Source organism: Rattus rattus, chromosome 13 (assembly GCF_011064425.1).
Source record: "Rattus rattus isolate New Zealand chromosome 13, Rrattus_CSIRO_v1, whole genome shotgun sequence".
Lineage (NCBI taxonomy): Eukaryota > Metazoa > Chordata > Mammalia > Rodentia > Muridae > Rattus > Rattus rattus.
In genome coordinates, this window is record NC_046166.1 from 73,326,597 (window position 1) to 73,351,574 (window position 24,978).

At 46.9% G+C, this 24,978-nt stretch overlaps 1 protein-coding gene across 1 annotated transcript in view; it reads right to left on the bottom strand.

Annotated features, from left to right (window-relative positions):
• The window catches only part of Myo16 (myosin XVI), a 382,886-nt gene that overhangs the window by 99,034 nt on the left and 258,874 nt on the right, over positions 1 to 24,978 (bottom strand). Inside the window, 1 exon segment of the mRNA XM_032918632.1 lies at positions 6,229 to 6,331. Coding sequence (XP_032774523.1) covers positions 6,229 to 6,331 — 103 coding nt within the window.

The window sequence follows — 24,978 nt, forward strand, 5'->3', positions numbered from 1 at the left end:
CAGGAGGAGTAGAAGGCAGGAAATAATCAAATTCAGGGCTGAAATCAACCAAGTAGAAGAATCAACAAAACCAGGAGCTGCTTCTTTGAGAAAAATCAACAAGATAGATAAACCCTTAGCCAGACTAAACAGAGGGCAAGACACAGTGTCCAAATAAAATCAGAAATGAAAAGAGAGATATAACAACAGAAACTGAGGAAATCCAAAAAAATCATCAGATCCTACTACAAATGCCTATATATTCAACAAAACTGGAAAATCTGGATGACAAAGACAATTTTCTAGACAGATACCAGGTATCAAAGTTAAATCAGGATCAGATAAACCATCTAAACAGTTCCATAACTCCTAAAGAAATAGAAGCAGTCATTAAAAGTCTCCCAACCAAAATAAGCCCAAGACCAGATGGGTTTAGTGTTGAATTCTATCAGACCTTCATAGAAGACCTAATACCGATATTCTTCAAACTATTCCACAAAATAGAAACAGAAGGAACAATACCCAATTCATTCTATGAAGCCACAATTATGACTATATGCGTAAACCACACAAAGGCCCCACAAAGAAAGAGAACTTCAAACCAATTCCCCTACGAATATCAATGTCAAAATATTCAATAAGATTCATGCAAACTGAATCAAAAACACGTCAAAACAATCATCCATCATAATCAAGTTGGCTTCATCCCAGGGATGCAGGGATGGTTCAATATACAGAAATCCATCAATGAAACCCACTATATAAACAAACTCAAAGAAAAAAACCACATGATCATCTCATTAGATGACCTGGAGCTGGAGTTAAAGGAGCTTGTGCTCTGCCTGATATGGGTGCTGGAAGAAAAACTTGATTCTACTGCAAGAGCAGTAAGTGCTCTTAGCTATGGTGGCCTCATAGTTCATTCATGTGTGCACAGGTGTGTGTGCGTGCGTGTGGGTGTGGGTATATTGTGTGTGTGCATATTCATATGTATATGCATTTGACTTTATTATTTATTTTATGTCCTTAGCGTTTTGCCTGCACGTGAGTCTGTACACCACTGGCTTGTCTGACTCCCACAGGAGAGAGAGGAAAGCACTGGATCTCTGAAAATGGAGTCAGAGGTGGTTATGAGCTGCTGTGCGGGTGAGGGGAATTGAAACCAAATCCTTTGGAGAGCAGCAAGCGCTCTTAACCGATGAGCTGTCTCTCAGCCCCCAGTTCCTGGTGTTTTAAACATGATGTTCGGTGTTAAACATGAATAGGAAACCACTGACAAGAAGGTTCCCTCCCACTATGTCCTGATTTTCTTCCCCTTTCTTTGAAATAAAGCCACATTATGTAAGGGTAGTGATTCTGAGTATTCAGGGACCAGCATCCTGGTGGAGTCTGCCAGAACCGGTATTTACCAGCTCACACTGTAAAAGAAAGCCGAGCTCTTCTGGTGCAGTAAGTGGATAGATATGTGAGAGTCACAACAGGAAGTACGGATTGGGAAGTCAAAACCTATGGAGTCACCCATAGCTTTTACAGAGATTCTCAATAAAAGCTGGCCTTGTTTGGAATAGTCTATGCCTAAACTGTACCTAGGTTACTTTATATATCGCATGGTCACATTTCAGCACGGTCTTGATGGATCAATATATTTCTTATAAGCATAGACACAGCAAAATCCCACTTGGCTCCTCGCTCAGACAGCTTCCAACATAATGTTTGCTAGTTCTCTGTTGTGACCCAATTTGACGATTCACAATGGTGCGTCTACATAAAGCACCCGGTTTGTATCGCTGGTGGTTCCCTATTCTCAGAGCTGTGATCCTTGGTCCAGTTGCAACCCCCAGGCAAACGCTGGGTGCTATTGCAGGGATGCCGCTCTGGGCCCAGAGGACCCCCTTCAGAGCCGGCTTGCAACAGGAAGTGCTTCTAGGTCTTTCCGCTCACCTGCCCAGTGAATTACCAACAAGGCAAGACACCAGCTGTGAGAGGCAGACTGCTCGCTGGGAATGTGGAAGCACCTCGGATCAAAGCTCTGTAATTAAGCACAAGCTGTCCCTTTCAAGTTCTGAACCCTGGACAAAACGACTCTGCAGAGCTGTCACGAGAGGCAGAAATCAAGCCAAATGCAAGAAGGTGGGCGAGGAGGACTCTAGGCCAGTCTCGGCGAAGGTGAGGAGAGTACAAGCTGGAGCCCCGATTCAGACAGGATGCTGACCCAGCAGCCGCTCTCTGGGGATCAGCTTCCTCACGTCTACACTGTGGCTACTTCCTTCTTTTACAGACAGGCTATTAGGCTAAAAGTCAATAAAAGGGAGAAAGTGCTGAGTGATCACCTCACAACACTGAAAGATGGGAAGGGCTGGCTCTTTGCCCCAAATTCCTCACGCCCTGACAACCATCCAGTGGCATTCAATGAACCACGTGCTCATCCTCACCCAACTCCCCGCAACCCTTCCCCACCTCTATCCTTCCTCACTCTATCTTCCTCTACATCCTCCATTTCTCTCTCAATGGAAAAAGAAAACCTAACAGCCCCCAAGACCTGATACTTGCGACCAGGAGCAGGCTCCAATGAGAATGCAGACACAGGAACCATGAAGCTGTAGTCCTGCCCTGAAGATGTAAGGCCGACTATGCCAAGTCTGATCGATGTCAAGGATGGATGACAAAAGCCACTGGGTCTCCGAGACCCGAGTGACAATAGAAGAAGAAACTCGTAGGGGCTGGAGGGATGGCTCAGGGGTTTGGAGTGCCTGGCGCTTTTACAGTGGACACAGAGGTACGTCTCTCAGCACTCGGGTGACTCATAACTGCATGGAGCTCTGATCTGACGCCTTCCCCTGGCCTCTGCAGCTCAGTGGCACATGCACTTAGGCACACATATGCACATAAATTAAAAACAATAAGAATGATATTTAGTGAAGAGAGCTGAATTCCTAGCTAACCCCCTTGGTTCATGGGATGTAGACTCCAGACTCTTCTGCTCTCTAGTGATCCTTTAAAGATGTGGGGAAAGAACCATTAATTGGACATTGACTAGTTAGGGCCCAGGGCTGAATGTCATCACCCCGTGTCCTTGCAGGATGGGGGTCAAGCTTCCCATGCTGTCCTGGCTTCTCTGCCATGCAGCTCCTTACTACATTTTACTTAACTTCCAAACCAATTCGCTACCCAGAATCAATGGTGGAACCTCTTGTAGCGGTGCCCTTCAAACGTAACGCTTTGATTTTGAACCAGAAGACTCTGATTACTGTATCAGGAATAACTGAGTTTTTAGCACAAATTATTTTCTGTTTGAGTTAGAAGGAAAGTATAAATAAGCATTATTTCTGTGATTTCAACTACTCATCTTGTAGCAGGAAGGATATAGATATCTCCCCTTGACAGAAGTGAGGAAAATCTGTCTTTCCTAACAAAAATGTAGAACTCATTAGCAGATATATGTGAGGAAATCTCTAAATCAATCTCTCTCTCTGTCTCTCTGTCTCTCTGTCTCTCTCTCTGTCTCTCTCTGTCTCTCTCTCTCTCTGTGTGTGTGTGTGTGTCACTGTCTCTGTCTCTCTCTCTCTCTCTCTCTCTCTCTCTCTCACACACACACACACACACACACACACACACACACACACACACACACACACCTCTCCTTACTTCCCACCCTCTTGTAGTTTCAACTTTCTTGTAATGGGGGAAAATATCAGGCTGGACTAGTGAGATGGCTCAGCAATTAAGACTACTTGCTGCTCTCGAAGACTTTCTGGGTTTGGGCTGTAGTACCCATATGGTAGCTCACATTATTTGTAATTTTAGGCTTAGGAGATCCAGTGCTCAAATCTGGTGTCTGCCAGAACCAGACATGCATGTGATACACACGTTTGCAGGCACTTAGAGAAAATAAAATAAATTTAATAAACTCAATAAATAAAAATAAATCTATTAAGTGAGGAGAAAATAGCTTTGCATGATGAAATGAAAGTTCCTCCCTAATTTAAAATATATTTGATTTTTGTTTTTAAAAGTACAGATGTGGGGTTGGGGATTTAGCTCAGTGGTAGAGCGCTTGCCTAGGAAGCGCAAGGCCCTGGGTTCGGTCCCCAGCTCCGAAAAAAAAAGAATCAAAAAAAAAAAAAAAAAGTACAGATGTGTGTCTCAATTTAATCCCATTTTTGGTTGCTATGCCAAGTATCCCATCCTGGACAGAGATCTGGAAAGCCTGATGCCAACCAGTGTACATCAATGTGTATCCCAGCTTCCTCCCGTGATTGACGCCAACCTACACCCTGGGAATCCGGATTGGGTATTAGCACTGATGGTGACTTCTCTACTGGGAGAAGTGTTTCAGATTCTCTCAGCGTCTTAGAACACACACACACACACACACACACACACACACACACACACACCAGTGAACACCGTCAAGTGTTCTTTACAGAAACATTACATACCCTGAAACCGTTTACATCGTGCAATTCTTAAACCACTACTCCACAATTACCTATTTAAAATTCCCAGCAATGATTAAGCGGCTATGACCTCAGCTCCCCACCATCTTGCTAAACCATATTCTCTGTGGAGTGCACACTGATGTCTCAGGCTCCAGAGTGGGGAGCTGACATCACTCTGGGTTAGTAATTTCTTCCTTTTTAAATCCAGCCTCAGCACCAGCGTGCAACCATGACAACCCAGCGTGAGTAAGCGTCCTCCCTCAGACTGTGACTTAAAGTCCGACTTCCATCAAGATTAAATAAGGAGAAAAGAAAGAGAGAAAACAAAAGGGGAGCTTGGGTGGTGAAGAGGATGACGTCGAGACTCCTCCGAGCCTGAGCCCTGTGCTCTTTGTTCTTGGTCATAGATGAGTGTACCTATGACATCTTCTCTGACGGGTACATGTAGGTCATGCTGCTCTCAGATGCATCCTGACGTGTGGAGCCATCTGCTTCCCCTGCTTCTGAAACGGCATCCCAGTGTTTACCCCCATCAGGGACCCTGCACTTCTACTCAGAGATGAACCACAGACTTCAAACCCGAGGTCATTTTGCAGAAACATATGCCTCACAAAAGTTCCACCCCTGACCCACACCCCACCACCTCTGTACCACCTTTGCCCTCCAAGGAGTCCCCAGTGTCCAGGTCTTCATTCTCCCTTTCCCTAAAGCTATCCAAAGATGCTATCCTGGTATCATTAGGGTGCCCTTCCATCTCTAGGGGAGTACCCCATGTTAGTTTGCCTTAATTTATTTCCTTTCTGTGAGATATGAGCCACTTCGTGTGCAACACAGAGCCCAGAGAGAAGCTCCGAGACTCAAAAACTTGGCCACTTGTTAACGCTCCAAGAGAGTGGCAGTTTCACTGTGAGGTGGGTGAGGAACAGAGCAAAGAGAAACTGAAGCAGGGTTCACAGGCAGCTTCCCCCAGCCAACAGGCCCAGCTCCAGTACAGACATTTTGTTTTACTCAAGAGGTTTCCTTACTCTGAGGGTTTTTTGAGTTCCTTTCCCTTTATAGTTTGGATCTTATGTGTCTCCTAAACGCTCAAATGCTGAAGCCTTGGGTCCTAGCCTGTGGCTACAGAGAGGCGGTGGTCCATTAAAAGCTGAACCTAGAGAGAGGGAGTTAGGTCGATGGGGCTGTGCTTTACCCTTGAAGTAGGAGACACTGGGACCCAGGGTGTCTCCCTTTTGTGTCTTCCTCTCTCCTCCTTTCCTCTCTCGTTCTTCCTGGGTGTCACGAGATGACCAGTTGAGTTCTCCCCTCCATCTTCCCTCCTCTCCTCTTCCCCTCTCCTTCGTCCGTGTGGTAATCTGAGTGTCTTTACTCCCACACGTATGTTGTGTGTCAGTGATGTCAGGGCTGCCACAGCCCAAACACAACGGCCACAATGGGCCATGGACCGAAGCCGTGAGCCAAGGCAACCTTTTCTCTTCATCCTCTGTGTGCCTCAGGTCCTTTGTCACAGAACTGGAAAGGTGACATCTCAGATACTTTACACAGTGTCTGTGAGTGGGCAGGCACGGATCGAGCCAACTTACCGAGCTCAGTAGTTCTCTGTGTGGCTGTAAGAGTGGGTCGCCTCCTCCATGGCGCTGAAACCCGTAAATCACACAGAATGGCATGTTTCCAGCCCAGCATGCTGAGTGCTGGGCCTCGCCAAACATATCAAGGGGGTTTGTTTTTGCCAGGAAGGCTGGTGGCTACCGCAGTGACTCACACCTTTAAAAGCCCGGCCGTCTATTTTCATAGTCTGGAGACCACTAACCTGCCAACCTTGTAGTTTACACCGCTGGAGAACAAGCCGACATCTCTCCTCGGCGGGCTGACCCTTCTTCTCACCCAGGAGGACAGAAGCCAGTGGCTCGTATCTGTCAGGGAACAAGCACAAGAATAAATGACCATCGAGAAGGCGATCAGATTCAACAGGGCTGGCTAATCACACCATTTCTCTGATTATTTTATTTTGTCTGAAAGTCCTTAAATATCTCATCGACTAGGTACATACCAGCCAATGAATATCCCCTACCTTCTACAGAGAAAATTATCCTTAAAATGAGCTAACCATAGTTTCAATTTCTATATAGCGCTGTCACACGATGACACAAACCACTTATTCATAGAAAATTGGAAGAGAATAAAAATTAATTAGCTACCATTTAAATATTTGGCTTGGCCTTGTATAAAGAAACCACCTTAAAAAAAAAATAAAAGAAATCCAAGCATCTCTTAAATTACTACTTGAAGAAAGATTCAGATAATTTTCAGTAAAGAAATAAAAAACAGTTACAATTCTTATTTCAAGGGAGATAGAATAGCTTTCACCCTATATATTGAGCATTTTAAATTCTTAAGGGACATTTTTATTTTTAGATGTTATCACTGAGTCTTTGAGCCCCACTCATTACCTGAGACTTAGAGCTGTAGAGTGGTTTCCCGTAGCTTTTTCAAACATTTAAAAAGTTATATCGGCCATTAAATTTATCTAAATACTTTGTACTGAAGTTATGTAACTGGACACAGAAGCAAAATGGCACTGAAGGAAGGGGTAGGGGAACGGAAGAGAGGCCCAAAGATCCCACAGTATGTCTACATCCCACAGTGTGTCTACTGCACCCGACCCTCATGGTTCTCGTGGGCAATAAGCATTGCAAGGTCATGGAGGCTCAATACAGAAATCTAAGTCAGATATTTTCAGCTGGTATTTGTACACCACTTCAATGTTTCATCTAAAATGTGCTGCAGAAAAATTGACGAATACTACAGCAAGCTTTTCGTTCCTGTCACCCACCCAGTTTCAGGGTAGCAAAGACCTGGTGACACCTCCAAGGTGGGCGGGTGGCCTGGGATACTTGAGAAGAAGGTTCAGCTTCTACGAGAAAACCTATTCCTAGTGTGACACTGGGAATAACACAGGAGCATGGTGCTGAGGGATGACTGAGCGGGAGTGAAAGCCGAGCCACTTCACTGCAGGGCCAGCCTCTCCCTCGATATCTGCTAAAGTGCACCTGAGTCCCAGAAGCCCAACCCAGAGAGTCCCGGAGCAGAAAAGAGAGACCATGAGCCACAGAAGCCCAACAAGGACTATCATCAACGACGGTCACAGGTGGGAGGAGGGCCTCAGTCTGCTGACCGCTGGGTGACTGTGCCCCTTTAACAGAAAAGCAGACTCTGTATTAAAAGGAGAACAGCAAAGCCCAGGGGAAGACACACACATCCCACTCCATTTTGGAACTCTACTCATTGCAACCCGGAAGGCAATGGCTAACCATTCAAGTGACTACATTTGGTGTTAACGAGTCGGAATGGACAGCCCTGAACTCCCTGCTTTCCTCGTCTTAGATTATTCTTCTGACATTCAGAAGTCATCCGAGACAGGGAGGTGAGGCCTGTTCTCCTGTGATTTAAACAGGCTGTGCCTCTCACAGCTTGAGTGTCACCTAGGATGGCGTCTCCTGGACGGAAGACATGATCACGTGGTTTCTGTGAGTCGGGTGCGCCTTCCTGAGGCCGACAGTGTACCTACAGCTGTCATTGGTCCAGGGCACGGGAGCCTCGGGCAACACTGGTGTCCATGCGCCTGCTCTGTGGCTCTCAGGCAGGCCGACTCTATCTCCTGAGGACTCCATGTGGCTCTCTTGCGCTCTCTATCGGAAGTCAGCTGACCACAAATAAGCGACAACTTCCTGTTTAGCCTGCTCTCTCCGGCTCTCTGCATCTCCCTGGTTTGGGACAAGGGGACTATTGCGACTTCACGCCATGCCATTGCAAGCCCTAAGGATCATCATTCAGGCTCAAAGGATCTACGCCCCATTATACACTGAAGAGAAAGAGCCCCAGAACCCTGAGTGACCAGCTGCAGCTCTTCTCCAGGAACACGCACAAGGCTGGAGTGGCCCTAAGGAAGGAGGCAACAAGCCAGGCTCCAGAGAGGAGCTTAGAAGGTGTCAGAGCGGGTAAGGATAGAGTGGCCTGCAGGTGACCGGTAGGACTTGGCTTTGAGAGTCTGTGAGCAAGGTGCATGCAAAGGGAGCCAGCACATCTGACTCTGGAAGCATCAGCGGGACTGGGAGGCGGTGGGGTCTGAGCAAAGATCAGGCCAAGAAACGGACTCGTGAGGTGGGTAGAGCAGGGGATGCTGGGAAGTCCAATCAGTTTCATGGACTCACAGGAAAGCCTTGGGGTGACTGTGTAACGGAGAGCAAAAGGGGAGTTAGGTGGGGTGTGGCCTGAGGCACGGAATGTTCCTTTCCTCTCTGCTGCCAGGTGATTATCTGTGCCTGGTTGACCTGAGGACAGGGCAGAGCAGGAACGGTGGTTTAGGAAACCGAGTCACTTGTGTTACAGTGCTTTACGCTCAGGGCTCCCACGAGTCTAACACCTGAAGGTGCATTGGAGGATGCACGATCCTTCCTTTGTGTACAGCGTGTCTCTGTCTACCCCTGACATCCTTCCCTTCTTGATGCCCACTTCTCACATCACCTGTCTACAATAAGAGCAGGTTTCTCCAGGCTCCTGAGAGCCTCTCTCGCGTGGGCACCAGCGATGCTGTGCCTCCCCCACAACCAGAAACCAAGCACACATCTCCCGTCAGGTCTCGGCACCATGGATGTGATAGAATAAAACCAGAGACTAAACCACCAACCAGAGAGTACACATGGAGGGATCCATGGCTCCAGGTCCATATGTAGCAGAGGATGGCCTTATCTGACGTCAATGGGAGGGGAGGCCCTTGGTCTTGTGAAGGCTGGATGACCCAGTGTAGGAGGATGTTAGAGCAGTGAGGTGGGAGTGGGTAGAGGAGCACCCTCACAGAAGCAAAGGGGTGGGGGGATAGGGATGATGGGATGGGGGACTGTGGAGGGGTAACCAGGAAGGGCGATATCATTTGAAATGTAAACAAATAAAATAATTCAAAACAAAACAATAACAACAAAAAAACCCCAGAAACCCAGTGTCATTCAGAATCCCAAGTTTGAAAGACTCCACAATGGGGTCTCTTTGAGGTCTCTGTGTTTTAAGAGGGATGGATGGAAGTTTAGACGCAGAGAAAACCCAACGCCATGTGAGGTCCCAAGAAGGACTCCGGAGGACACAAGCAAGCACTTCTCTCTTGTGGGCCAGTGTCCCTTTCAGTGTAAAGGACAACACTGACGTCCTATTTCATAGAGCTGGGGGTTTGTTTTTCAATCCAGATTAACACAGAGGTATTAAAACAACAACCTTCAAAGGAAATGAGGAGGTAACAGGATCGTTTTCTTAGGAAAATACAAGCTAAGTAAATTAAGCTGTCTTTTCTAACCCCCAAGTGTTCCTGTGGATTTGTTTCTGTTTATTGAATATTGACATTTCCTTTTACTCTCAAAGAAAGTTCTGTTGTAAAAGTGAAAGTTCTGCGCTTTTTTGGCTCCTGTAACCCCTTAACATTTTAATTATCTCAATAAATATTTATTGAGCATCTATTATGAGCAGGCAGTCCTGCCAAGAAACGTCTAGATCAGCATCGGGGCGGGGCCGTGATCCGCTTTCTCTGCCTGTACTCAACTGTGAAGCCTGGCTTTCCTGGATGAGGATTATGTTTCAGGAAAGAAGTGTTTTTCTTATTTTGGGAGCTTAAGAAATGCATCAGTTTATGGCCGTTGTGAACACGGAAATAATGCTTGAGTAACACTAGTTCCTGTCTCACCTACACCCCAGTAACAGACGTGACGAAGGGAGGGGCACGGGAATGGAAGAAAGATTGTCCTTGGAACGCTGCGGAAGGCTGGAGGGCTGGCACGACAGGGAAGGAGTGTGCTGGTTAGCTGGTTGTGTGCTGGTGACACAAGCTAGTGTCACCTGGGAAGAGGGAACCCCGACTAGTTCCCTGTAAGCAAATCTGTGGAACGTCTTTTTAAATTAGTGATTGACGTGGGTGAGCTCAGCCCACTGTGGGTAGGACTACCACTAGACAGGAGGTGCCAGGGTGTGTTGAACAGTGATCTTCCACAGCTTCTGCCTTAGTTCCTGCTTCGGGGTTTCCCACCCCTGACTGCCTTCCATGGCCTCTGCCTCAGTTCCTGCTTCGGGGTTTCCCACCCTGACTGCTGTTGGTGGTGGGCTAGATATGGAACTGTAGGCTGAAATAAAGCCTTTCCTCCCTAGGGAGGGACGTCACGGCACTTATTTGCCTCCGCAGTGGATTATAACTGATGCGGTAATGGAAAGGAATACGGGGAGGAAGAGTCTGGAACTTCCTGTGCTCTGCCGAGCTCTGCACCCGGTGTTGCGCGTCACCTTGGAGAACTATCTGTGGTATCTGGGGAGATCTTGGCTGAAGGGGAAGGAAGGAAGGTGGGGTTCTATGAGCCCTGATACGGATAAAACACACAAGTCTGTGGGCTACACGGAGGTGAAAGTTTGGAGTGTTCTGTTTTCCAAAAGCAAGAACATTAACAGAGCTTACATTCAGCGTGCCTAGACGCCTCCAGTGCCTACATTTTCTCATTTTTATTTATCTGCATTTTAAAAGTGCTAGAGTCCATCCCTTGAGGATTTCCCCAGGGTCACAGTATGGCCACTTTATTACACACCATAGGTATCCCAAAGTGGCTGGCTGGCCCTGGTTTATGAAGGCTTCATTTGGCTCCCTCCGAGGACTTGCCTGGATGCTGGCTTTGCTCCCGTGTTCTTGCTCGCAGTAAACACTGCACAGGTGCGGAGGGTGATTTTCTAGCTCCTTCCCAGCAGTCACAGGGCTGAGCACAGCTGCCTAGCAACAGATTTGCCGTGCACCATGAAAACAACAGAGAGGAGGATGGGAGGGGGTGCAGGTGGGCTTGAATATTGCCGCACGGAGAGTGGGGGGGTTAAATCGAGAGCTGGGGCTGGCATCAACTATTTCCACGGAAGAGGAAGGATGTGAAAACAGAGATGGAGTTGTACCAGCGTCCCCCACCCCCAACAGTGCCCTCCTGCCTCCCCTCTTTCCCATTGCTAGGGTGAACCACCCAGCCTGCCACATGCCAGCTCTGACTGGCTCTCTGTGACCAGTACATCCTGACATCTACACAAGGGCTCCCTGCACCCAGATGAGTCAGTTCTCCTTGTGTCCCCATTTTAACTCCTGTACTTCCTGTGGCCTCGTTGTGTCTGCAGCAACTGAATTTCTGGGTCTCCTCTCAGCCCAGGGCCCTGTACGCCTTCTGTATTCACAGGAAGGTCAGCAGAGATAAAAATTCCCACTACCCGTGAGGCTCTTGGAGTGCTAGGCATAAATTTGGCCTTATGTTTACTTTTACCTTGATTGAGATCCACCTGAGTCCTATCCACCCTCAGCCCCAGGGAGTGTGGAGCTCCATCAAGAAAGAGAAAAGAAATCTGTGTCGGGAAGATGGTAAGCCCTCTTCTACCTTAGAAGCAAGTGGTGTCTTCAGGTAGAAGCATGAATACATTTTTCTTTCCCTGAATGTCATCCCATGCACTTCTGCCTCATGAACACTGGGGTCCTAGCAGAGGCCGTGGAGTGTGTGAACAGGATCCCCAGACACTCGGAAGAACGAGCTTCTAACAAAACCACAGGCTGTGTGGTGGGCCTGGGAGATTGCCACAGGCAGGCACTTCTCCACCTTCAGCATGCAAATCCCCGGAGTTGAAATGGAGCAGGGAGGGAGGGATGCAGGGATTGGGGACGGTAAGACTGGTGGAGTGACTGTGGAGTCCAGGATCCCTCTCAGGCTTTGCAAGTCCTCGTGGGTCCTCGTGTGAGTCTTCACCATCTGAGGATGCTATAGAGAGGTGCAGGACAAGAGGCAGGTTCCGGCAGAACCACCTACTGAATCCGCTTGTGGTCCTTGACTAAACTAAGCGCAGATCCTGCTCAGCAGGGTGGTGGGAGAAGACAGAACTCACACCTTTCAGCTTTGTGCTTGGAAGGATAGAGACAACCAGTGAAAAGAATACTGCATAAATGGAAAATATTAATGAAACATTAATGCCATATCTCCGTGCTCTTCCCGCAAGTTCCAAGTGGGGAGATCAAAGCCCCTAGTGGCAGAGAATGCTCTGTCATTAACCCAGTGCAAGCCTGGTTGTGTGCTAAGCATTCCTTAAATGACACACGACTTTGGGGATGAGGTCTGGCCATACTCGTTCCTGCTGTCAGAAGCCCAGAGGGGTTGAAAGGTATTTTCTGCATCTCACAGGACATGCACAGGACCAAATCGTCTCTCAGCTCCCGTCAGTGTGCACTGTCAGGGTCTCTTCCCCAGGTGCCGTTGTTCAGGTACTGACCCCTGATCTGTACACAAGTGAGGCATGCAAAGATGCACACGACTGGCCACGAGCTACGCACGCCCATGTCCATTCTGGCCATCGCTATGCCCACTGAATCTTGTTCCAACCCCCATGGCGAGATGCCTGACCATACAACTTTTTTTTTTTTTTTTGTTCTTTTTTTCGGAGCTGGGGACCGAACCCAGGGCCTTGCGCTTCCTAGGTAAGCGCATACAACTTTAACCTTATCCTGTGTATGCATGGACACCGTGGAACCAAACCCAGGGCCTCTTACGCCGCACGCATGGGGACTGAATAGTTAGGGACGGTGCTGTTATATTTCAGACAGTGAAACAGGAAATGCTCTTACGCACACAGTGAGCGGCTTTAGACCATCTGCCACCCGTTTCCATGGTGACACTCTTAAGCTCTGAGCCGGAGCCGTTCTCGCCCTGTTATCTCGGTTGCGTGATACAACAACGTTCGACTCGTCCAGAAATGAATGAAGGACTGGGCTAGATGCCTCAGTTGGCAAAGCAGAGGTGCCTGAGGCCAAGCCTAAAGACCTGAGTTCAATGCCTTGGTTCCACACAGAGGAAGAAGAGAACCAATTCCCACAACTTGTCCTCTGGCCTCCGTGTGTATGTACACACACACACACACACACACACACACACACACACACACACACACACCCCATAAATAAATGAGTGAATATAAAACATTTGAAATGTTCACTGATAAAGGAAATGTAAAAAGAAAGGAGGAGGGAAGGAAGAAAGGAGAAAGGTAGGAAAGAAAGGAGGAGTGAGGGAGGGAAGGAAGGAGAGAATGAAGGAAGGAGGGAGGGAAGAAAGGAGGGACTAGAGAGGGAGGGAGGGAGAGAGGGAAAGAAAAGGAGGGAGGGAAGAAGGAAGGAAAAGACAGAGGGAAGGAAGGAGGGAGGAGAGAGGGAGGGAGAGAGGGAGGGAGAGAGGGAGGGAGAGAGGGAGAGAAAAGGAGGGAGGGAAGAAGGAAGGAGAGAAGGAGGGGGAATAGAAGAAAAAAGAAAGGGAGAGAGGAAGAGAGGGAAGGAGAGAGGGAAGGAGGAAGAAAGGGAGAGAGAGGAGGAGGGAGGGAAAGAATGAGAAAGGCACAGATGAGATATATCGCTCGGTTCATGACTGCAGCAGCCTTGCAACATGCAAGGTTTGTCTCAGCCAGGTCTGCCCCTGCCCCTGAGGCAGCCGTGGGGTACTCATCCTCCACTCCACCCCTGGACTTCAGGCTGAGGGAGTGTCTACAGCCTGCCTCTCTCTGGATCGTATGATGGCGCAGAATTCCGACCACTGCTCTGTAGCCAGCAGTGCTTTCCAGGGGAAGCTGAGCACAGCCAGTTCTGTGCACTCAGTCCCACAGCTTTATTTCTTCATCCTCTGTGCATTTTGTGACTTGCTGGCTGAGCCATAGCTTGTATGTGTCAGGTACAAGAACAGCCTGTCTAGTTGAGCTGAAAAGAACAGATGTTCTCTTGTTGAAGCCCGGATGAGAGATCTCTTGAAGCTCTGCAGTTTAGATGCAATTACCCCATTCCTAAGACAATTTGCTCCTTGCTCTAATATTCGCCAGGGCCGCTCTGACCTGCTTCTGAGCAGGAACAGGAAGCTCACGCAGGTACACTGGCTTACAGGATATTTGTTACTTTGCTGTTTTCTCCCTCTACAGACCAGATAGGGATGCTCTTGAAAATGGCTGAAAAGTTTTGTGGCGACAGGTGGCTAATGCAAAAATTACATAATGCAAAGACGCATACGACCGGCACTGTCACATTCAGTTAGGAAACCATTAAGAAGTTCAGTGCGAAATAATGTTTATGTTTTTTTCTTTATTTTCAGAGCCAGCTGGCATGGAGATCGAAGATAAGGGGATCAGCTCTCACTATTTCGAATGCAAAACACACACATGCACGCATGGACATTCACGCTGCATGCAAGGGCTGAATGGAGACTGTGGCTTCCGTTCGTTAACTGAACTATGCTCATCGTAGAAACTACTGATTTTAAGAAGCACATAGCACATACTTACAAAGTAAAACCCAACGTTTATCCTGTGAGGCCCTAAGTATTAGAGACACGGCATCTTGGTATCTTAAAAGACAATTTTCATTTTGAGACATAATAGTATGAGAAAGTGAGGTCTAAATTTCCTTCCCTGGGACCCTTCAGCTACCAAAGATTGCTTTGCCCTCACGTAGCAGTAGTGAGAGATCTTCAACCGCCTTAAGGATGTTTGTGTTTTGTCAGGAAATAGCATATCACAGTCAACGTGGTCCCTTGATTATTTGTTCTTAGGGCTGGGGAGAAAGGTCTAAAGGACAAAAGCTGGTGACATTTCAAACACCTTAGGGATGTAACTGTGTCACTACTCACAGATGAAAATACCTGGAGGGGAGGGTTCTGTGTACACGTGTGTTTGTGAGTGTGCAGCTGGTGCACGTGCTTGTTCACATGTGAGGGAAGACCAGAGGAGACCAAGGCCATCGGTTTTCCCCACCTGATACAGGGCCTCTCACTGAAGTTTACAATAGGTCAGGCTGACTGGTGGGCAAGCCCCTGGCCAGGCTGACTATGGGGCAACCCCTGGCCAAGCTGACTAATGGGCAAGCCCCTGGCCAGGCTGACTAGTGGGCAAGCCCCTGGGGTCCTTTCCACCTCTCCAATGCCTGGATTACTAATGCATGGAGCTTTTCAGCTGAAAGCTGGGTCTCTGGGGTCCCTCCGGTGTTAAGGAGCACTGTGAAGATGTGAGTTTGATTGCTTTTGACTAGTCCTGTGGAGGTGTGAGTTTGATTGCTTTCGACTAGGTCCTTTCACAGATCTTTTGCAGAGAACTTGACCTGTGGGAAACCTATGAAGGTCAAGTAAGCCCTGTCCACAGCAATGCATGTGACATCCTCCCTGGGCAGGGCCAATAAATTCTGTCATCAGCAAATAAAACCCTTTATAAGTTAAATTTTCATTTGAACTGGCGTAAACATCTTAGGTGTCTCCCCCTTTACAAAAATGTTAGGATGTATTTCTAACCCACTCCTATGTCAGTCATGATTCTACCTGGTTGAAATCACACCTTAGCGGATCAGCCTGTGGGAACTGGGAGCCAGCAAGGGGGGTGGGGTGGGGATCCTGAGCATGCAGTCAGACAACACCATTGAGGTTCTCCTGTCAGAACACCCTACTGCTACAGCCAGTAAGCTTCTCTATCCTTCATCAAAATACCCCAGATCTACAGAGCAGAGAACCTTTCTTTCCTAAGTCAAGATAGTAACAGCATTCCAGGGTCCACCATCACACTGTTCTGCCCCCATAAAACTTGGTGTCTCTGTCACCCATGTCTTCTTCCAGAACACCTCCCGGTTCTTAACTTTTCCTTCTTCTCTTCCTCTTAAATTCCTCCTCTCATAGGCGCCATCCCTGCTTTCCCGTACTATAGGTATATATATATATATTCACATTAGCCAGGGTTCTTGACACTGTGACAAAGTATCTGGCACAAACAGCATTCAGGACGAAGGACACTTGTCAATGCCTGGCTTTGGAGGCTCAGTTCATGGTTGCTTGGCCCCACAGGCTTGGGCAGAATATATGGCAGCAGATGTGTGCTGTCACACAGCCAGGAAGCCAGTGAGAGGTGACCCAGGAAGGGGTCAGGGCAAGATAAACCCCACAAAGACATTCCCCATTGAGCCACTTCCTCTGCCTCGCTCCCACCTCCTAGCACTTGCAGATCCTGCCAAAATCCTGTCACTCGCTGGACACCAAACGATCAACACAGGAGCCTTTAGGAGGACGGTGCATTTCCCGTCTGGGTCAGTGTGTTTCAGCCTCTGCCTTCTTGATTCTCCTTCCGTCTTTCCTCAGCACCTCAGAACACACTCCAGGCTAAAGTAGCCACATAAAATCTCAGGCCGTCACTCATCACTCAAAGTTAAAGCGACCACCTAAACCCTCAGGACTTGATGCGTGCGCATGGCAAACTTGATGGGCGTTTCTCATACTCTTCCTGATACTGAGAAAGCCAAGTTAGATCTCAAAACCACCAAGTCACATAGCCCTGGTTTCCCATACATCCTGGTGCCGGACTCCACTCTACCACATCCGCCTTCTACTTTCTCCCCTACTCGGAAATTGATTAGTCTCTCAAGTCTACATCGCCAGCCTGATCCATCGCTGCCTCTTCTGTACCGACAGCAGTATTGGTCATGTTTAGGAAAATAACAAAGCAGTGATGGCAGTTCCAAACTTTCAGGTCTTAGGAGATCACTGGGGTAAGGCTCAGGCAAGAAATGGAAGACCTTTAAAAAGGACGTGGAGGAGAAGAATCTCAATAGTGTTACACGCGGCTTGGTTTTATTTATGACTGCTGCTATTCTGGAGGCTAAATGCCTCAGTGAATTACGTTGAGGAAGTATTCCGGCGGTGTCACGTGACGGCTTCGTGTGCTCCATGTCCCGGTCAGTTTTGTTGTCAACTTGACACAAGTGAGAGTAATTTGGGGAGAGAGAACCTCAAGTTGAGAAAATGCTCCCACCATGTTGGCCTGTGGGCAAACCCTAATGTGCATTTTTTTGATTAATGATTGATCTGGGAGGGCACGGCTCATTGTGGGTGGTCCTAGGGTGTGCAAGGAAACAGGCTGACCAAGCGACCGGGACAGAACCCAGTGCGGAGTGAAGTTCTACGGCTTCTACTTCTTTTCCTGCCTCAGATTCCTGTCTTGAGTTCTTGCCCTGACTTCCTTCGCTGATGGACTGTGGGGTGTAAAGGTGAAATAAACCCTTTCTTCCTCAAGTTGCTTCTGCTTATGGCATTTTTATCACAGCAATAGGAACCCTAACAAAAACATTAGAGAAATGAATTCTGTGTGAGCACGATCAAGACGCATCTATGTCTTGGTATTGTCTGAAACATGAATCATTGCTAGTATGCAATTTTATACAATTTCCCTGATTACTGACATTAAATGCCAGTGCTGTATAACAAAGGTCAGAGGGGCTTTGTCTTAATAGTGGTTTTCTGAGCATTATTGCTGACCTGATAAGTATTGGACAATTGTGGCAGGCAATTTTCTCTGTTAAGATTTCAGAGTCATACATAAGAAACCCTAGTGACAGCCTTCCTCTGAGGTATCCCCAGGCCTCAGGAAATGGTCCTACACCACTGTATGTGCAGGCAGCACCAAGTGGATTGCAGGATGATTTTTTTTTTTTTAAGAACATTAACCTGGAAAGGAAAAGCATTGTGAGTGGTACTGGGGAGAAACCGGATGGGAGAGAGTGGAGTGGGCTTGTTCAAGTACCATGTGACGTCTGTGTATGATATTCTCAAGCAATAAAAGTTTTTAGTAAAAGAACAGTGTCCCACTTTATTTATTTATACATTCTGAAAGTCCTTAAGACATTTTAACATCTCGGAGTTCCCTGAGCTGAAACAGTGCATCCCGTCAGTAAGGGAAGAGAAATTTCCCTGTCATTAAATTCTGTTGTGAACAACACAGGTGGGACATTTTTGAGCCAAGGCACTCTGCTAGGGAGATTTGGGGAGGGACTCAGAATGCTTAGGATTCTGTTCAGACCTTTGCATAGAAGGATACAATTCTGACCATTTTGTGACTGAAACCCTCAACCCGGATTTCTCCAAGAATAGGCTGAGAGTTACGGCTTCCTGAACAATGTCTAGTCTGTTTACTTTTAACTTAATTAAAACCCGCACACATTTAAACAAATCCCGTGCTTGCCTCTACTTCCTATCCAAAGCCCATGTCGAACATTGTCGCTTTATAAAATACCAGCTGCTCTGTGTTAATTTTTATATAGAGACATAAATCTGTCTAGAAAAAGCTAGTGTATATAATCTGGATAATCAGAGCAGAGTAGTGAATTAGCCACACTCCCAAAAACTTCCTCAATGCAAATGTTCCAACAAAGATCCGGCGAAGGGAGGACTTGTGTAAGATTAGGTTTCAGGGGCTTAGAGGATAGCCCAGGATCGATGAAGATGAACAGGTAACGTCCATTCAGTGAGAAACAGACAACACTGGGATGGGCCTGTGGTCATCAAGATGAGCCTCTGTATTAATTAATATATCCCTGTTGTGAACAAATACCTAACAATACACTACTTGAGGAAGCGAGGGTTTATTTGGGCCCATAGTTCAGAGGCAGTTTGGAGGCAGGCTCTCTATCAGGCCCTGAACCAAAGGCATAGGTTACATTGTATCCACAGTTAGGGAGGGAGGGGTGTGTGTGTGTGTGTGTGTGTGTGTGTGTGTGTGTGTGTGTGTGTGTGTGTGTGTGGGGGGGGGGAGGGGGGGGAGTGGGGGATGGTGGTGGTGGGGGGTGGGGTGGTGGTGGTGGTGGTACTTATCTGGCTTTCTCTTTTTCTCATTTTGTTCAAGTATACGACCCCAGCCCACAGGAGGTGCTACCTATATTCAGGGAGTCCACATGCTCAGTTAAACTTACCTGGAAATACCTTCGTAAGTTGCCAAGGTGTGTCTCCTACACCAAACACAGCCAAGCTCACACTCCCTATCCTTCACAACCTACAACTAAGTAAAACAAGCTGGGCGGTGTCCCTCAAGATGATGAAGGACGCCAGTCCCTGAAGCCAGTGATCTAGAGACACAAAACAAGGAAGTTCAGTCCAAATGCTGTCTTAGCTTGCACCATGGGAGATTTTTCAGCCTTCCTTCTGGAGAGGGGAGGAGAGGCCAATTAGATCCTCACGGTATTTCCAAAATGGAGAGATCCAAGTGAGGGAGAGGAGAGAGAGAGAGAGAGAGAGAGAGAGAGAGAGAGAGAGAGAGAGAGAGAAACAGTGAAGCTCCAGGTGTTTTCTATAACTAAGCTCTATAAGACCTGGGGAAACAGAAGAGTAGAATCAAGCTTACTGAAAACTTTCCTAACCTCTGAAACTCTGTCCCAAATACACATCCCCAGAGAGACACCAAACCACAACATTCAAACCACTGAGAAGATCATCCACTAACACTGGCCCAGAAGCAGCGTAGATAAGGAAGTTCCTAAGGAATTTCCTGCAAAGAATGGAAACCACACTAAACGATGAAGAGTTAATAAACGACCAAGCTTGAGTTATGGAAGTGAAAACTAAAACTGAGAGAGAGAGAAAAAAAAGCCCAGATTGCTTTAGTTCAGAGACGGGAAGTCTACTTGAGGGCAGACACAGCTGCAAAGCAAGTGATCAGAGCACCCACTGCTCAGGGACAGTTGCATGGGATGCCATGAGTGATGCTGCAATTCCAAGGAGAGTACGGAAGGGAGGAAGGAAAATCTAGCCGACAGTTATTAATACGACTTCTTTGAACCTGTAAGACCCCCGCACTCAAAGGTCTAAAGAGCCAAGCGTGCGGGACCCAGAGAGAACCTCACTCAAAGGCATCAGAAGCGAGCTACTCGGGCAGATAAAGAGAAAACCGTCTTTGAAGCACATAGAACCCAAAAGACCCGTTGTGTGCAGAAGAGGCAAGTCACGGAGCACAGCCGATTCTCTTCTTGGGAAAAGGCAAGGGTGAAGATGAACACCTTAAAAATACCAGAGGGGAAATGGCAGCCTTCAGTGGCTAACTCTGTGAGATTATCTGTTCAAACTGAAGGTGAGTCTGAACAACTGGCTTCAGCTGTGGCCTCTGGAGGCTGGGGTCACCCAGGGCCACCTACCAGGGCACACCTACTGAGTTCTTGGCGGAGCATAGACTCTGACAAACCTCTGGGACTTGGGCTGTGACACTGCTGGTCTAACAAACACACTATACAAACAAGTAAACTAAAGTGCACGGGCAGCTTGAAGCTGAGCCCATGAATTCATTAGGAAAAGAAAACCACTGAGTGATTTTCTAACCTTCCTCCCTTTGCCGACCTCACTAGGGGCAGCCTGTTCCCAGGTCTATCCTGTCTTCCAGCCTGCAGAATGGGAGTCCCCACCCCATTCTCGGGGTCCTACCTTACCTGCATCTGTCCGTGCGGTCATGTTGCAGATTGACAGGGAAAGGGGACATCACTGACCCTGGCCCCAGCCTGTGTGACCACTACCTCTGCTGAGAGAAGGGTTGCACTGCAGAACAGGACTCGGCATCTATAGACCCTTACTACAGAACTTTCTGTGGGGTGTGTGACAGTTCCACAGCAGGACACGGCAGCTTTGGGTCCTGATCCTTGAGCCTGAAGCAGAGGCTTGTTGAGAACGTGTTCCTTTTACCCAAGTGTCTACACCTGAGTCACTGCTGCTCCAAATCCTGGACACAGGATACTGGGGCACTGGTGAACTGACCCTCATCTCTGTGCTCTTTCATCAAGTTGGGGAAACTTCTGCATTGAAACGTAGGTTGAAACAGACCAACATTGCTAGCCAGAAGCCCGCTTTATGACAGAAGACACAGGGCTAAAACAAACCCACAGAGAGCAGGAAGGAGTTACTTGAGTTTGAGAGGTTAATGTCATGGCCGTGAAGAGTTATTTGACAGGAAACAGTAGAGATAACATCAGGGACCCTTGCTGGATGGCAAAGAAGCAAAAACCAGGTCATTACTGACAGAGGTGCTTAGAAGCTGATTGGCCGAGGCCTAATGACTCTTCCCTTAGGCTCACAGGGCCCTAAGGCAGGGTGAGCACCACTGTTTGTCTGTCTCCCCTATGTTGAGTACCTTCCTTATTTTGGAATGTAGGCATGGTACCTACCCAGGGAGCCTGTCTAATCTGGTTTATCCTCCTTCAAGCTGAAGGCACACAGAGAGCTCACTTGCCCCCTCCTGTCAGTCTGGATTGTGGGAAGAGCAAAACCACCCTGGGCAAAACAAAACCACCCCAGATGAGATGTACAGGAGTGGGAGGCTGCACAGTAGAACTGGAGTAAAGGCCTACCTACTGAGAACCAACTTGTCCCTTCAACCAGTAAGGACTCGCTCTGATCATCATACAGAGCAACCAGACAAGGCGTTGACCAGATAGAAGAAGCTGTTTGCAACTGATAGTGGCAGAGAGAGAGAGAAGAGAGAGAGAGAGAGAGAGAGAGACAGACAGACAGACAGAGAGACAGAGAGACAGAGAGACAGAGAGAGAGACAAAGAGAGTGAGAGACATAGAGAGGTTTTCTTCAGTTGAGTGAAACTAGCTATGTCAACCCAGGGCAAAACCCATGTTCAGTAGTTAGCCAACACAAATCGGATCTTCATTGTTGTGTGTGTGTTTTATATTTTGTTTCTTATTTTTAAAGAGAGAAAAGAAAACAAGAAGTTGGGTAGGTATGGTTTTAGGAAGGATCTGGAAGGAATTGGAGGAGGAAAGTTCTGAAAAAATAAGCAGAAGCAGAAACACACACACAGACACAGACACAAACACACACACCCACACACATGCACACACACACACTCACCACACACACACAGACACACACATACACACACACACACACACACACACACACACACACACACATAAAATGCCCCCATAGACTTGCATAGTGGCTATCAGGCTATCTGAGGGAGGCGATCTCTCAACTGACATCCTTTTTTCCTAGTTTTTTTGTTTTTTGTTTTTTGGAAAGTTGACAAAACCTAGAAAACATAAACTGAAACTACAAACTACCAAAGTAACCCTAATGAAAAAGCTTGAAATATCAGAATAAACTGAATCCAGACTGAATGACCTCCCATACACATCTGTAGGCTGGAACGAACTCAGTAGCAAACTCTCACAGAAGGATCACAGTGCTTTCTCACACAGGACAGGACAGTGCTGGAGGAACTATTTGTTCAAGATGTAGCTGATGTGAATGGGTCATTAGAAGATTCACAGAACTTCACTGGGTGATGAACCCAACACAAGGTTGGGCAAGATGTTAGGACAGAAGTTCAGTGAAGATACATGGATGTTGACTTATGCTGTGGACAAATGTGAAATGGCCTTAGAAATCAGGAAAATACAAAGAAAGTCACAGAACAATAGTGTATTCTCCAGAATATCAACATGAAAACAGATTCACCTTATGGCTGTAAGACACTGTCATCTGTATCACTGGGAGAACAAAATTCGTTGTATCTTTTCTATTCTTACAAGACAGAGCCAGAATAGGAAAAGGATTCTTTACCGTCCCTTTCCTGGAGAAACAATCTAATGTGGGCCGTGCAGGTAAACCATTCCCTACATTGCAGGCATCAGATGCTGGTAGATAGAGCCTGCACTGGGAAGTGAGCGAGTCCATGAAACAAAACAGGACACAGAAGCGATTGCCAGAGGAGGCCTGGGGCAGCGTTGTGGGTCAGTTTGGTGTCAACCTGACTGGCTTTTAATCCTCCCAGAGGCAAACACAGGTAGGGCTTTCCCAGAGAGGCTTGACTAAGATGAGATGACCCACCTTAGCCGGACAACACTATCTCAAAGGCTGAAAGAAAAACAAAAAGAGAGGCGAGTGCCAGCATCACCTCTGCTTCCAGATACAATGTTACCAACTGACCCACTTTCCCACCCATGGTGGGCTACATCTCCAAGAGAGTTCACCCCCCAGGAGAACAGCCCACTGTAGACTCCACCCCCGGGGAGCTGCCCAGGCTTTACTCTACTCCTGGGAGAGCTGCCAACAGTGAGCTCCACCACCCGGAGAGCCAAGTGAATCCTTGGGTCCTGACGTTGCCATTGTCAGGCATTTTGTCACAGCAGTGGAAAAATAATTAAATCATTTGGGATGTGATCAGAGTGTGTTCTCTTCATTGGGAGTCATAACCGAGTGATCAAGGATCAGAAGTAGCCGTGCCTCATTGTGTTCTGAGCTGTTTAATTCAAAGGTGGGGGCATACTTACTGCAAGGGTGTTGGTCTTGACAGCACAGTATCCTGGGTTAGAAAGGATCATTCTATAAGTGTGCCTGCCACAAATGCAAGCTCAGCAGATTCATTTTTCTCCTATGTGATGGCTACCTTTTAAAAGTCTTCCTGCTGATTCCATAAAGGTCAGACCTGAAGTGCAGGTCATTGTTAATGCAAACAAGACAGCCAAGATGCAATTTTGTTTCCCAGGATTGGTAGATCATCATTGCTTTATTATCTCTAATGAATAAATGTCAGATTCTATTTCCTACTCTTGGGATGGCCTCGTAGAAGCTCCCTGCAAACAAAGCAGATGAATTTCATCCATGTTTCCTTTGACATTCTGCTTGGTAGTCAGTGTCCTGACCGTCAAAGTTGGTCACTTGGGCCTTCTCTCTATCTGCTCACCAGTTGAGACTGTGTGACCCCAATAATTTTACCATAGGTTCTATCTATCTATCTATCTATCTATCTATCTATCTATCTATCTATCTATCTATCATCTATCTAATTCTAAAGTCTCTCTAATACCATTCACTGTCCTGCTAATGTTATTGTTTTGAGCAGATTAAAGGCTGTTTTAAATTATTCAATGTTTGATTGCTACAGATTGAAGTTCTCCATAGATCTAAATAATTTTGTCAGAGATGGGTGATCTTTGGAAAAAGACAGAAGTTCACAAATACAATCATTTTATTTTGAAACAACAAGTTTTTGTAAGATCGTGGATTTCTTGATAAGAAACAAATTCACTTTTACTCTAAACTTAAATACTCCTAAAAGCGGTTGACTTTCATTCATGTAATACGAACATTTAGTAACTAAGCTGTCACGGAAGTAAGGTTTTAGGTTTATGAGGAAGGTACTTTCAGGGGCACAGAGCATCCTGTATTTTGTGTGGTTTTCTGTTAAAGTGGGTCAGCTCTACTTGTGATCTTTCCATAAGTTAAAAATAGTCTTTTACATAAATATGAGATCAATACAGTATCTCTTGCGATGTGATGTTTTTATTGTTAAAAATATTCCCGATGCACAAATTAATCTCTAACCTCACAGCGTAGCAGAGAATGCACTTAGTTCATTAAGCGTTTACAAAAGCCGAGAAACAGAAAATGCAGTTCTCCTTTCCACACAGAATGGAAGTACGAATTCATCAATGTCTGTCTGGTTACTGTGTGACCAGAAACCGCAGATGATGGGTCAGGATATTTGTTTCAAAGTGGGAATATTGCTAAATAAACGGCAGATGCGACAGGACCATTAGTACCTACAACAGCTAATGAACAATTCTATGGGGTGGGGGAGGGTGATAATCAGAACCAAAGTAAACAGTTTTAAACTATTCAGGCAATAATAACCATGCCACCATTAGTACATTCACTATGATGTATCGATAAATATGATGTTTCAA